The following is a 13,804-nucleotide window of genomic DNA, read 5'->3' as shown; positions in this document are numbered from 1 at the left end:
GAAGAAAGATGCATTTTATAAACGGTGAATATTTGAAAGGAAAATCTTTCCTTTCTTGTGTATTTTATAACTTTATTTGAGGATAGATATTGTTTAATGTGAGCTAATCCATAAGCACACACTTTTCTTAATGATAGCTGGAATTTCCTTAAAACGTAGGTTACTTCTCAGTGAATCAGAGGTTGAGCACACACATTTCAGCAGCATACGCTGCTGTTTGCTGTAGGGGGAAGACAGTGAGTGCTACAACAATAAATCTTCCAACTCCCTGTTCCTACGCATGTCCTGTTCTAATTTTTGTGCTGCTCCAGATGTTTGAGACATGTCATTCTCTCAAATGAGAGTCATGGTCCCTTGGCACACTGAGCTACTCTGTCATTTGGGGCCAGCAGAATCTGAGCAGATGCTCCCTTTTCTATAAGTGCAATAAACCTGATTAAACCTTTAATTGATGCACTCAAATGCAAACAGTGGGTTCATTGCTATGTGAGGGAAATAATTATTTATTGAAGTCATTTGGAGGGAATCCCAAGGCTTCTGAAAGTGTGTGCTCAAAAGGTGAAAAAAACCCTTGTGAATGGAGACATTTGAGACCCCTGGAAAGATCTATGACAGTGACAGAAAACACGAGCAAAGATGTGTCTTTGGCACATCACCTTTCTTTCTTCCCTTCCCTTTTTCAATGGCAGTGATGACCAGTGATGTGCTTTAGGCACACTGCCAATGAATTTTCTCCGGTTTTCCCGTTAAGAAGTAAAAGTATTTACTGTGCATCACTTCTCTGTCAGGGGAAAGGAAGGTAGGAAAGCAAATGCATGACACTGGGGAAGCTTTCTGGCTCTTCTCCTCAAGTAATGGAAACCGGAGCTCTGCACCATCACCCTGCAAGAGAAACTGGCCAAGTAAAACACTACAAGGCAATCTCTGTGCCTGAGTTCGTTTCTTATGCAGTTTCTAGCAAATGCTGTGAAGTGTGTCTGGACAGAGGTGCAAGCGATCTGTGCATGAACTGGAGTTGCCTTGGGGCTGTAAAGATGACAGGATTAAAGTAGGATGATATGTTATGGTAGATGTATAATTGTGTGAATGTAATAGCAGGGTGAAAGTGTTTGTGAAAATATGGGGGTTTTAACTTCAGAAGGACAGCTATGGTAGGAATTAGGGCCAGAAAATTAGAAGTGTTGTGCACTGCACTCATTTTGTGCCTCCAAATAACATTTTATTTACCATGGCAACATTTTCCACCTTATATAGTGCTCCATTTTCCCATGGAATGGAAAGGTATGGAATTTCCCATCTAAGAAGTATCCTAGGATCTGACTTGCTCAGCCCTAAAGCCAGTCTTTCATGCACCTAAGATGGATAATTAGTCTGGTTTCACGCTAGGGAGATACCGGATGGTTCATAAGGCACTAATCAGAGCCTACTTGTGGAGTCAGAAGTCCTGAGCTCAGAGGGAACTCTAATAGGCTTGCTGCTTTCTATTGCAGGTAGGTTTGTACTGCTTCACCAATCTCTGCAGAGTCAGCTGTCTTCCAAAGGTTACGAAATGATCCTTGAGTATTCCTTCAGATGGCTGCAAGAGTATTGGTGACTCAGTCCTGTAAGATTTCAGTCTTCAGCTCTGTCAGGTTTTGTATGAAGAGAGATTGTCACAGTGTTACTATTTCTAAAAAGAAAAAAACATGGAGTGTGTTTCCATTTCTCTTCTCTCCCTGATTTTTCCAAGCTGAGTTATTTCTCAGAGACACAGCCATGTACACAGACAGTCTACATATTCCCTTGCTGGCATTTCCCAGACTGATCAGACAGCTTGTAATGAAAAAATAAATGCATTTTCTGAGTAAAAATTCAGGGCCTCTAGAACATAACTGACAGTGAAGTGTTTAAAACCCCCATGAATTAACTTTGGCTTTATTTAGTCTAGAAGGAATAGAGCGTTGTATGCATTTTGCTAATGTTTACATTAAAAGTGAAGGCATGATTTGTTTCCCATGCCTGAGACAAATTAGAAAGACTTTCTGTTACACTAAAGCTTCTGCCTGTTGTGGAAAAAGAAGAATCACTGCGTACAATGAGAAGAAGAGAATCCCAACGTGTATGATATACAGTTACCAGAAGCCTTGGGATGCCCCTTCTGGTAAGAGAAAAACACCTGGGAATGAGGGAGACATCCCAGCTCTTACAGATTCATGCTTAGGTCCTTTGATGAGAGCCTTTTGTACCCCTGGCTGTAAAACAAGGGGTGGGCATCTTGGTAGAGGACCCTTGACAGGGGACCTTCCCTCCAGCAGAGAGGGGAGATGGTGTTTGCTATTCTCCTATACAATCTGTCTGCTTTCCTTGATCTCCATCGTGATCTGTGGAACCATTTTTATTAGTTGTAGGTATTGGTGTTGATGGTGTAGTATATAGAAGTAGCTTGATCCAGACAATATACCATCCTAGAAACTAGTATGGAAACAAAGTAATTGAATGTTCTGTCTGGTTCCTTCAAACAAAGCCCACATGCTGTGCCGGTGGGAAGGCTGTCATGTCATAGCTAGGTATGTAAAATAAAATGGCCTTAGGGGTGTTGAATACTTAGAGCTGTGAAACAGTGCAGTTTGAAACATATATACATTGCTTAGATGTTTTGCTCTGAACATGGGATCCCTGCTGAAATCAGAGAGCACATTCATGCGTGGCTTAAAAAGTGGAGTTTTAGAAGGCTGGCAAAATATTTTTGAGCTTCCCTAATGCTTGTCTGCTTTTATGTAAAAAAAAAATACGATCTTTACATAGAGAAATGTGAGCTTTTTTCTTCCCCTTCAGTTCAGGTAATATAGGCATAAAGAGTTTCAGCTCATCAAATTTGACTGACTTAAAATGCAGTCTGCTTTTATGTGCAATCAGTGCATCACAGTGTGGCCTTTGAGTCACTGGAAGAAGCCATTGTAACTATCTTTTTTTTTTTTTAGCATGTTTGTACATTTCCTATATTGATACTAAAAGGAGAAAAGATTTGTGTGGAATTACACAAACAGAATATAAAGGAGGAAATTATCTTAATGACCTGCCTTATAGTTTTTCAGTTTCTGGAGCAGGAAAAGCCTCCTAGGAGCACTGGGTAGGAAAGATGACCTACTTTAATATAAAACCACAGGTGAACTGAACCTACTTTTTTCAAACCTCAGTCCACCAATCAGTCCTATTAAAACGTGGTCTTAAAATCTTCATGTATCTTTTATGCAAAATAACTGTTCTAGGAAGAGAAGGAAACTTTCTGCCCAGTGCTAGGTGAGGACTCTCCATGCAGATAAGCCACTGCTCTGTCCAGGCCGGTACTTGAGGTGACAGGGGAAGGCACTGTTGCTTTCCATAGTGTAATGTCTTCAGCTTCTTATTGATTTATTTTATCACTGACTATTTTTCAGTTTATGTTGGACCAGTTTAACCTCTGGAGCATGAGATTTTATTACATTATCTTGCACTGCTCACTATAATACCTGCCCTGGATGGCTTGACTCCTTCCATCTCATCTCAGACTCCTTGGGAACTTTCCATACTGGATCAACTGCCTACCTGTCTATTGCTATAATTTTACATTTAGGTTTTTTTTTAGTCAGTGGCTTATTATCAGATTTAAATATTCTAAAACCATGCCTCAAGTAATGTGATTGCAGCACTGTCTGCAGGGTACCTGCAAAGGGTTGGTTGTTTGGAAATTACAACAGATTATGGCTTTGACATTATTGCTACCGCATATTGCTGGGGTTGGGATTCAGAGCTTTGCACAGCACTTACAGCATTTCTCGGGTTTAAGTGAACTGGGTTTCTACTGTTGGTATAGACATGATGCTACTAGGGAAGATTTGCAGAATAAAAAGGTTTGCAGCCCTTCTGAAGTAAATTTATTGGCATTACTAAAACAGATGGGGGAGAGGCAGTCTTAATGAAAAACTGCCAACAGCCAGAGTTGCCTCTTGCTGATGGTTTGAACACTGACAGTTTTGTTCAGGTACACCTGTGAATCAGACTTACTCTAGAGCATGTTGCTGAAGACACCGCCTAGCATAGCTGGTTTGTGGTTCAATACAACATTCCAAATTAGTGCATTTATCTATAAATTTTAGCTGTTCTACCTCAAAGACTCTAATTGCACCTTTATACTACCTGCTGCAAGCATAAAATGGGAAGCCCTTGCTGAATCTTGGTAGCTGTAAGCAGTTACATTCACTTTTAAAAATTTCTAGTTTCTCATCTGAAAGAAACCAAATACAAAAGATGAAAAGGAAAATTGCTAGCATTATCTCCATATTTATTTGTCAACAAAATGTTGCTGGTATACTGTATATTGTATAATATACTGTATATTGTTTAATGTATAATATTGCATATAAAACACGATACATCCTAACCCTCCTGAAGATCAGTCCAAGTTCTTGAAAATACAAATTGTAGCTTCAGATATTGCCATTAACAGATTCTGTGAGGGGAATCAAGATCTCACTGTTAGGAAGGGTGCTATAGCAAGTCTGTGGTGTGCATGCTTTCATGCTTGTCACTTCAGTGTAGTTCCTTCTGGCAGGAGCAGATTGCAAACACTCTTACAAAGCAGAAGTGGCAGCCCCTCTGCTGAAGGATGATCTCCTGAGCTATGGTTTATTTATGGCTTGTGGTGTGTTACCAGGTTTGCTTTCAGCCAAGAGGAAAAAGTGGCACATAAATGATAGGAGGTTCATTATAACTGACACACTTAAATGTCTGCAGAACTGTTTCAGCACTGGATTCCCAACCTTCTCTGTGGTTTCCCAAGTTTTACATTTCCTTCAGCCTAGATAACAGCATAAATCAGGTGGAGTTTCTGTATTGAGTAGTTTGCTTTTGGAGGCATGTGCAATGCATAATTCTGCTACTCTGTTGGATACCCACTCTCCACAAAGTGTTTGAAAGCACCATGCTATACAAGTGTACAGATTCACTGGGAGCAATCTGAGAGATACATAAAAGCACTCCTTATTCTTGTGTATGGCATTAAGATCTTTCTGAAATATGAAGTTTTATGGTACATTTGACCTTTAACAATGGCAGTGATGTTCTGCTAAAAGGCAGTTACTGAGGGGGAGCGTCCATGTACCTAGAAACACACTCTGGCTCTTTATACTGCTGAGCAGTACAATTATCTTTAGCTAAGAAGAGGCTTCTTCAGCAGCTTCTCAGCTGAGTGTTTCTTGCTGGAGACACTAATTTCCTAGAGAGAGAGCTCCAGGAACGCAGCCTTTAAATATTGATGAAAATTAGGAGCTGTGCCAGTCTCTGAAAAGAGCCATGCAGAGATGACATGGCAACACAAAAACACATTAAGCATTTACTTTGAGCTCCTGCTGCTCTGCTTTGGTGCTGTGTGGGGTTAGGTTAGCTCACTGCCCATGTTTAGCTGCACATACTAAGTGTGCTAGCATCATAGAATCAACTAGGTTGGAAAAGACCTTTAAGATCATCAAATCCAACCGTTCCCCAGCACTGCCAAGGCCACCACTAACCCATGTCACTGGGGGCCTCATATACATGGTTTGTGACCACTCCAGCGACAGTGATTCCACCACTGCCCTGCTGTATTCCCTGGGCAGCCTGTTCCAGTGCCTGACCACCCTCTCGGGGAAGAGATTGTTCCTAATATCCAGTCTAAACCTCCCCTGGCGCAGCTTGAGGCTGTTTCCTCTTGTCCTATCACTTGTTACTTGGGTGAAGAGACGAGCCACCTCCTGGCTCCATCCTCCTTTCTGCCTTCAGCCCCAGTGGCAGGATGTTGTGCCAGAATGGAGGAGGCTGTTGTGCCTCCCTGTAGCCTTCGGACACTTGGGACCAGAACCATCTCCCCCCCAAAATGGGAACTTCTCCCCCCTCCCCAAACACCACCCTGCCCTGGAGGTCGCGAGAAGCATCCCTCCTTGCTGTGTGGCTCTCGGAGGGATGCCCGCTGTGCCCGCACATGCACGCTCCCGAGCTCACACGCACACATTCACCCTCCACCGTGCGCACCCTGCGCATACATCGCGCTCCCTCCGCGGCAACGCCGGCCGCGGGATCCCGCCTCTCCCTGCCCGCCTTCGGCGCTGGGACCCCCCCCCGCCCCGGGTCGGGGGAGCGGCTCCCCCCGTGGGGTCCCGCCCCCCGCCGCCGCCCGGGGCTGGCCACCGAGGCATGAAGAGGAGGGTCCGCGGCGGGGCGGCTGAGGCGGGCCCGGGCCCTGCGCGCCGGCGGACCGGCCGCCCCATGCGGGCTCCGAGCATCGCGGCCCCTCGCCGCCGGGATGGAGGCGCCGGGCTGCCGCCGGCCGCAGCTCCCCGTCCTGCTGCTGTGGGGTAAGCACCGGGGCAGGAGCATCGCTTGGGGATGGGGGGGGGTTTCCTCGGGGGTCCCTTGGGGAGCAGGTAATTAGGGTGAGTCCGTGGGGGGCTGCGGGGACTGCTCCCCTCCGGAGCTTTCTCTCCGCTGCGGGGAATGACTGCTCCCTTCCGGAGCTCTCCATCCCGAGCAGAGCGGCGGGAACGTTTCGATCATCTGCCGGTCTAGCATCCCGCCGCCAGCTGCACCCCCTTATCCACCTTCATGGGGGGAGAGCTCAGAAACGCGGCTCAAGGCACGCAGCCCCCCAGGAAAACGATCTCAGCGACTTCTATCGTTAGTCATGCTTTCCATCTCGGATCCCAAAGCCGATGCTGGGGAGGCAGGGTTGGCTGTTGGGAAAGGTTTTCTGCTGCAGGCGAGGGGTTGATTAGCGTCGGAGCGGTTGGGTTGCAAACAGGCAGTTATAAAGTGCGGATATCCTTAAGATCTTTCACTTAGAGTAACTCTACTGCTAGAAGAACTATCTTTTTGCCCCCTTGTCATGTAGCTTGTTTTAGCCAGATTTAATATGTTGCAGTCGGGTCAAAAGTTGCTGGGAGAAGTCAGCTCTGATCTTTTTCACCCAGCAGTAAACCCAGAGATGCAATCAAGTCCTCGTTAGTCACAGATAGGGGAGAAGAAATTCAGGCCTTGTATGTTTAGAAGGTTTTTCTGAGGACTTTATAACTTTGTTTGCTAACTTTATGCCCCTTCTAAAGTACAAAGCTGGTAAACACTGGACATCTTTCTAGGAAAGACCCACAAATAAATGGATAGTTATATTGACAGTGTTCAGTAGCATCATCTTGACCTGGTCTGTCGAAAGAATGGCATATCAAATGCATACATTTTCTGATTCTCTGTGGTTTGAGGACTGCTAAAATCTGACCTTAATCACTCAGATTTATTGTTATTTCCCAGCTGAAAAGGAATAGAAACCAACACCTGTCTTGACACATGAAAGATTTATGCAGTCTTGAACTCGAGGAACCAGGCAGGAATGTTTGTGTGTGTAGAGACATTGTGATGTGACTTTTACAAAGCAAAATTACTCACTGGAGATTTCTTTTCAGAGGATGAGTAGAATGAGGGACAATGTCCCTGTAGCTTCGAAAGCTACAGGAAGACATTTTTCACCAGATACACACAGGTAAATCAATTGTGCTAGACATTTTTGGCTGTGCTGGTTGCTTTCTTAATAGAATAGCACACACACACAAAGATTTTAAGGATGTCTGTGAACAGATAATGCATTACTTTTGCTTGGAATTGGAAAGGATAGATAAAATCAAGAACTAATGAAACTAGTTTAATTTGCTAGTAGAAAAGCCCTGAAAGTGATGGGAAAGATGGTATGAGATCGAGGTGTTTAAATAAGAAAAGCCTTAAGTGGTAGAGAAGTAAAGCTCTTCTTTCAGTGATACAAACATACTTGTAGCATTAGTTATTTCAGAAGGATTTTTACTTGAATTGATCCCTTTCTCCTAATGGCTTCTTTTGATTAACCAGAAGCCTGCAACCTCTGTCATTAAGATAAAACTTGCCAGGATTCCTAAGTGCTAGCTCTCACTGAATCCAGTGGGAAGCCTGTCTGGATGGGGATGGGAACTGTACTTCTGTAACCACTGCTTTCTGCATATGCTTCTACCTGAGGCTCTTAACACATTATCGCTGTATAGAACCATCTGACGCATTGTCCCTCCTTAGTGAGGATGGTAAAAAAGGCAGTGTGTTTGCTTCCTGGAAGCTCAGTGACCACAGGAGTTGGATTTGCTCTGTGTGTGTTTATTGGAAGGGAAAGAAGGTGTGAACTGGGGTACCTGCTCCGCAGACCACCATCATCGGTACTGTTTACCCTATGAAGTGCTGATAATATCCAGAGCTGGAAACACCAGCTGCCTGGTGAAATCCTCTGTGCTTGGCTTAGCAGAGCTGGAGGTACTTAGAGATATTTGCTTACTGCAGAATGTGAGTGCCTCACAAATTATGTATGTACCATAATACCAGATTCTTTTATTCCACTTCTACCTATGGAAACTGAGGCAAGGAGAAACTGAAGGGCTTGACCAAGACTTTTAACAGACTAAATAGGTTATTTTACACAAGTTGCTGTTTCTGCTTCTGTGTCCAGGTATTTACTCCTTCATCCTTTACATAATGCCGGCATTTCAGTGGTACTATTAGTATGTGAGTCGAAAGATGCTGCCAGAGTAAAATGGGTATTTTTTTCTAGAGGAATGTTTCTCAGTATATGGATGTATACCCCTGTAGAGAGAGGTGGTGTGATTTTTACCTGGAGCAGTCTACCCATGCAGATTTCAAAAGACTGTCTATAGCTGTTTGCATTTCATTATCCTGTTTCACAGTGAAGCTTAGCATTCTGGCCAGAGGTGAACAACTGGACAGTTGGAAAGCTGGGAACAGAGCCTGGCTCCAGGCTCCCATTCTCCTATTTTAAAGACCAGACCTCATCCTGCAAACAATAATGAAAAGCTGTGTGTTAAAATCTGAGTTCTGTAAGGTCCTGAGCTCCCCTTGCGTGGAGCACAGCGTCTGTAACTCCTGGGGAGTTTGGACTCTTAATGGAAAAAAAAAACAACCTCAAAACAAACAGGAAACAAGTTTATTGGGCTGAAGTTTGAAATCTAAATCAAGTTTTTTCCATTACTTTCTTATTAATATATCATGCTGTTCTGCAGCTGCAAAGGGTGGAACAAAGGGAAAACCATTGTAGGAGTTTTGAATTTAATAAACCCAGGTGGGTGTGCATGTAAGACAAATAAACTTTTGCAAAGCAGAACATCTGACAAACCAGAGAGTTTTAACAAAACTGCTTCTCTTCCAAAATGCTTCTTTTCCTGAAGATGCAATTTTCAACACCAGGCAAGCAGGAAGATAGTGAGCGGACCCCATCAACATCCATCCTGAAAGAAAAGCATGGAGCATAAATCCAGACTCTGTTCCAACTTACTCCTGGACACAGACATCTTTCCCACCATCCTTCACCGTTTTTGTATCTCTTGATTCCTTTTCGGAGAGGTGTTGGTCTTTTACTGAGGTCACCATCCAACAGGGGACAGATTCGTCCTGTCCGCGCTCAGTTGCCTGTGGTGACTGGAAGTGGGCTGCAGGTGGTAGCATAGAGCATAAAATGCCATCTACAGCTGCCTCTCTCCCAGCAACTGGGGGGAATTCCACTGTGAAGGTAAGCCCAGATTGAAAGTGGGAAGGAGGAAAATAAGCTTTCTAAACCTGATTTACATCAATGAGATCCATTTCTAGAAACCATTTAGCTAGTAAATTCTTGCTCTTATCACAGAATCCCGGAATGGTTTGGGTTGGAAGGGACCTTGAAGCTCATCCAGTTCCAACCCCCTGCCACGGGTAGGGACATCTTCCACTAGAGCAGGTTGCTCCAAGCCCCATCCAACCTGGCCTTGAGCACTGCCAGGGATGGGGCAGGCACAGCTTCTCTGGGCACCCTGTGCCAGCACCTCAGCACCCTCACAGGGAAGAACTTCTGCCTAAGAGCTCATCTCCATCTCCCCTCTGTCAGGTTAAAGCCATTCCCTTTGTCCTGTCTCTACAGGCCCTTGTCCAAAGCCCCTCTCCAGGTTTCTTGTAGCTCCTTTAGGCACTGAGCTGCTCTAAGGTCTCCCCTTAAGGAGCCTTCTCTTCTCCAGGCTGAACCAGCCCAGCTCTCTCAGCCTGGCTCCAGAGCGGAGCTGCTCCAGCCCTCGCAGCATCTCTGTGGCCTCCTCTGGACTCACTCCAACAGCTGCACATCCCTTTTGTACTGGGAGCCCCACCTACATAGGAGTCAGGGTTTTAAACACCTTTGAGGTATGAGCTTAGCTTTTAGGTTCATTTTAGCCAAATCTATGAAGTAAACCATCAAAGGCTGTGAAGTGAAGCTAGAAGTCTATCCTGGGATAGACAGGCATTGCTATAGGTGCAGATACGTACAGACCACAAGGTTTTAAGGCCATGGTCTTGAGCATGGCTGGGGTGGCTCAAGGGAAACCGTGCAAGGTTTTGCTAATGAAGTTGTCTTTAAAAAGTGGTTTTGGACAGTTTGTTGTTTCAGTTGCTCCCACCTCTCCATTGGTAACAGAGGTGATTTTTTGGCTTGGATTGGAGGCAAACAAAGAAAATTCCACTTTTTCTTACCAGGGGAAGAAATGCAGCAAGAGAGTCCTTTACAAAACACCATTTGCTACCATCCATGCCTTTTCTATTGAAATTAGTGCTTGAGAGAGAGGTATGAAGAAAGCAAACTGTGTTCTCATTTAAGGCTCACAAAGAGATTAATTTTCACAAATTTAATGAAGCCCGTTTTCATTTGCACCTCTCTGTATTAGTGAAAGCTGTTCCATGAGCCATCTTACTTCAGAATAGACGTGTACAAGTGTATTATTTTATGTTCTATGAAAGCAGCTGTGATTTTTGTTCTAAAATAAGAGTCTCTTCATAGCCAGGCTTGCACTGAGATACACTGGGAAATATAAATGACAAAAAATGACATTATTATAATGTGACTATTATTATAATGTGACTATATATGTAGAAGGTCCTAAATGCTGCCTGAAGGACTCTTGGGTCATTTGGGAGGGATGTGTATAGGTATGAGGAAAGAAAAGAGTAGGAAAGCAGAATAGGAGAAAGCCTTCTTTTCCATTAGTTTCTAGGGTTGATCTCTGTTGGCTTCCCTGAAACAAGCCCGAAAAGAGGAGACAGCTTTGCTCCTCTCTAAAGGCTTTAAAAGGAAATGAGATGGCACTGTTAGAAATGGTCTGAAAGCTAGAGAGGGTCCCAGCCTTCATCTCCAGAGCAGCTTGACATGCCCTAGAATATTGGCTTGAACAAAGGGCATGTCTGCATAGCAGCTGGTGGCCTCAATTTATCCCCTGGAATACAGCATTTTGTCTGTCTGAAGCCAGGCTGATGGCCTTCTGCAAATGGAATGCCACTTGCTCCACCTGTGCTCCTAGCCAGGGAGAATCTGACCTCTGAAGAGGACAATGGGATAGGCTCTTGCACAGCACAGGGCTGGTGGAAGCACATCTTTTTCACATCTAACCAGATTAAGCTGAGTAAGCAAAGTGCTATGTGGAAGCACCACACCCTACTGTAAAGCATCTCTCTTATTGCTTTTACACTCAAATAAATGTGACTGATTTGCCATTATTTTGGAGAGTGTGATCTGGGGAAAATTTCTGTGGGCAGTGTGAGAATAAATAGTGTCATTCACTTTGCCAGTAATGGCTGTCACTTTTTATGGGAATTCAGACTTTTGGGAAGTGGCAGATTTCTTTTGCATCCCTTTGTGTGCAGATTAATGCTAGAGACTTTAATCTTTAGAAAACATCCATGCATTTTTGTTGTCTCAAAATATATAGCTTGAGATTTGACAGGGTGTGCAGCTCTTAGTCTGTATGGCCCTCCTGCCTTCAGCAGAAATGAAAAGCGAGTTCACAGCCACAGGGTATTGTGAAGAGATGGAGAAATACTGGGACAGAAATAGCGTCTTGTAGAATTGTTCAAGTGCTCATCAATAGGGCACAAATTCCAGGTTTCTTCCAAGACTTGATCTCTTTGACCTTAGTTTTGGTTTGTAGTCTTCTCTCTCGCTGACCTTGTGTGCACTGGAGAATATCTTCAGGGCTGTGAGGAAGACATCCTCCTGATGCAGTGGTGCAAAGGCCACATGGGTGCTTACAGTTAGTTTGATCTGAAGGGACATTGCTGTCCCTGAGTGACCTGGACATACTGCAGCTTTGGAGTGGAGAGGGGCCCTTTGCTTAAAGGGTATCTCAGCCTTGGCATCAGGGCTGTGCTGCCTGGTAGCCACAGGGGCTGTGGAATAGCTTCTCTTCACGTTTGTTTTTGGCATAGTGGCTGCAAACGTGCTTCTGTGGGAAGGACTCAAGTTGAAGGAGTTCATGGAGGAATATCTCCTATGGGATAGACCCCATGTTGGAGCAGGGGAAAGACTGTGAGGAAGAAGGAGCAGTAGGTGCAACATGTGATGAAACAGCCCCATTCTCTGTCCCCTTGCACCACTTGAGGAGAGGAGGTAGATAAATCAGGAGTGAAGCTGAGCTTAAAAAGGATGAGGTGGAGGGAAGGTGTTTAAGATTTGGTTTTATTTCTTATTACCCTGCTCTGATTTTGATAGGCAGTAACTTAAATTAATTTCCCCAAGTTGGATCTGTTTTGCCCATGATGGTAACTGGTGAGTGATCTCTCCCTGTCCTTAACTCGTGAGCCTTTCATTATATCTCCTCTCCTTTGTGCAGCTGAGGAGCAGGGGTGATGGAGTGGCTTGGTGGGCACCTGGTGTCCAGCCAGGGTCAGCACCACACCAAGTTACAAAAGAGAAGTGTTAGCTGAGCAGTCAGTCCCACAAAATAGTTAGCTCTGATGCTGCTTGTGAATAGTGGGACATAAATCTTTCTGTGGCTGGCTTTATGCAGATGTTTATTTGTGTAACCCCCAAAAGCAGCTTTAGCTTCAGTCTCAAGTTATTGAAGGCTTTTTTATTATTTACAGGGTGAAAGCTTGAGAAAAAGCCTCTGTGAAGAAGGTTTGGATAGTAACCACAGTAGGGTGGCTGTGCAGCAGGGGACTCTGGGCTATGGATCAGCTACCCCAGAGTTCAAAAATGAGGAGCCTGCTCTTCAGGGTTGTTTGTGTTCACTGGCTTCACAAACAGTGATGAATGATTTTGTCCTCATGCCGTAGCAGTTTTCTTAGCTCAGGAATAACCATGGTACAGCATTTTCTCTGCAGTGTTTACTTTCATTTGGGTTTCCATACTTCTTAACTGGCATATTCCTAGCAGAGTCTTGGTTTTCCCATGAAAATGGAAGCACTGCTGATCTACTGTTGCTGAAATGTGTTTTGGTCTTGGGCTGCTTGACAAAGTAAGGTCAGATACACTACCCTTTTTTAACTTTTCTTAATAAAACACTGACATGAATGAAAACCAGGACAGAGGTTATTAATTAAATAAAATTAAATTAAACTTTAATTTAAAGGTTTTACTGGCTTAATACTTTATGCATACCTTTGTTACTGTAAGTTTTTAATGGAACTCTTACTAATAAATGCCTTGTTTTCTATTCCTCAGGAGTAATTGTAATCAACTTGCACAACTTTTACAATGTTAATAAATAAGCAAGGAGGTGGCTGGTCTCTTCTCCCAAGTAACCAGTGACAGGATGAGAGGGAATGGCCTCAAGCTGTGCCAGGGGAGGTTTAGACTGGAGATTAGGAACAATTCCTTCCCCAGTGAAACATTGGAATAGGCATTGGAACAGGTTGCCCAGTGCAGTGGTGGAGTAACAGTCCCTGCAAGTGTTCACACACCGTGTAGAAGAGGCCCTCAGTGCCATGGGTTAGTGGTGGCATTGGCAGTGCTGGGGAATGG

At 44.3% G+C, this 13,804-nt stretch overlaps 2 protein-coding genes across 3 annotated transcripts in view; both read left to right on the top strand.

The window, feature by feature from the left end:
- Nucleotides 1–13,804, top strand: part of CUL1 (cullin 1) — a 307,965-nt gene that overhangs the window by 189,240 nt on the left and 104,921 nt on the right. The gene's annotated exons all lie outside the window — the stretch shown is intronic.
- Nucleotides 1–13,804, top strand: part of RAMP3 (receptor activity modifying protein 3) — a 70,886-nt gene that overhangs the window by 17,434 nt on the left and 39,648 nt on the right. The window contains exon 1 of one of the 2 annotated variants that reach the window (XM_061464591.1): nt 6,159–6,347. The exons of the other annotated variant lie outside the window; for it this stretch is intronic. Within the exon in view, the coding sequence (XP_061320575.1) occupies nt 6,296–6,347 (52 nt within the window). The 5' untranslated portion in view covers nt 6,159–6,295. Of the gene's footprint in view, nt 1–6,158; nt 6,348–13,804 lie in introns of those variants that run through there. 2 annotated transcript variants of the gene reach the window in all.

Source organism: Pezoporus flaviventris, unplaced genomic scaffold (genome assembly GCF_033815535.1).
Source record: "Pezoporus flaviventris isolate CSIRO_AGI_PZ_B2104156 unplaced genomic scaffold, CSIRO_AGI_Pfla_v1 ptg000037l, whole genome shotgun sequence".
Taxonomy (NCBI): domain Eukaryota; kingdom Metazoa; phylum Chordata; class Aves; order Psittaciformes; family Psittacidae; genus Pezoporus; species Pezoporus flaviventris.
This window is presented reverse-complemented; position numbering and strand designations above follow the sequence as displayed.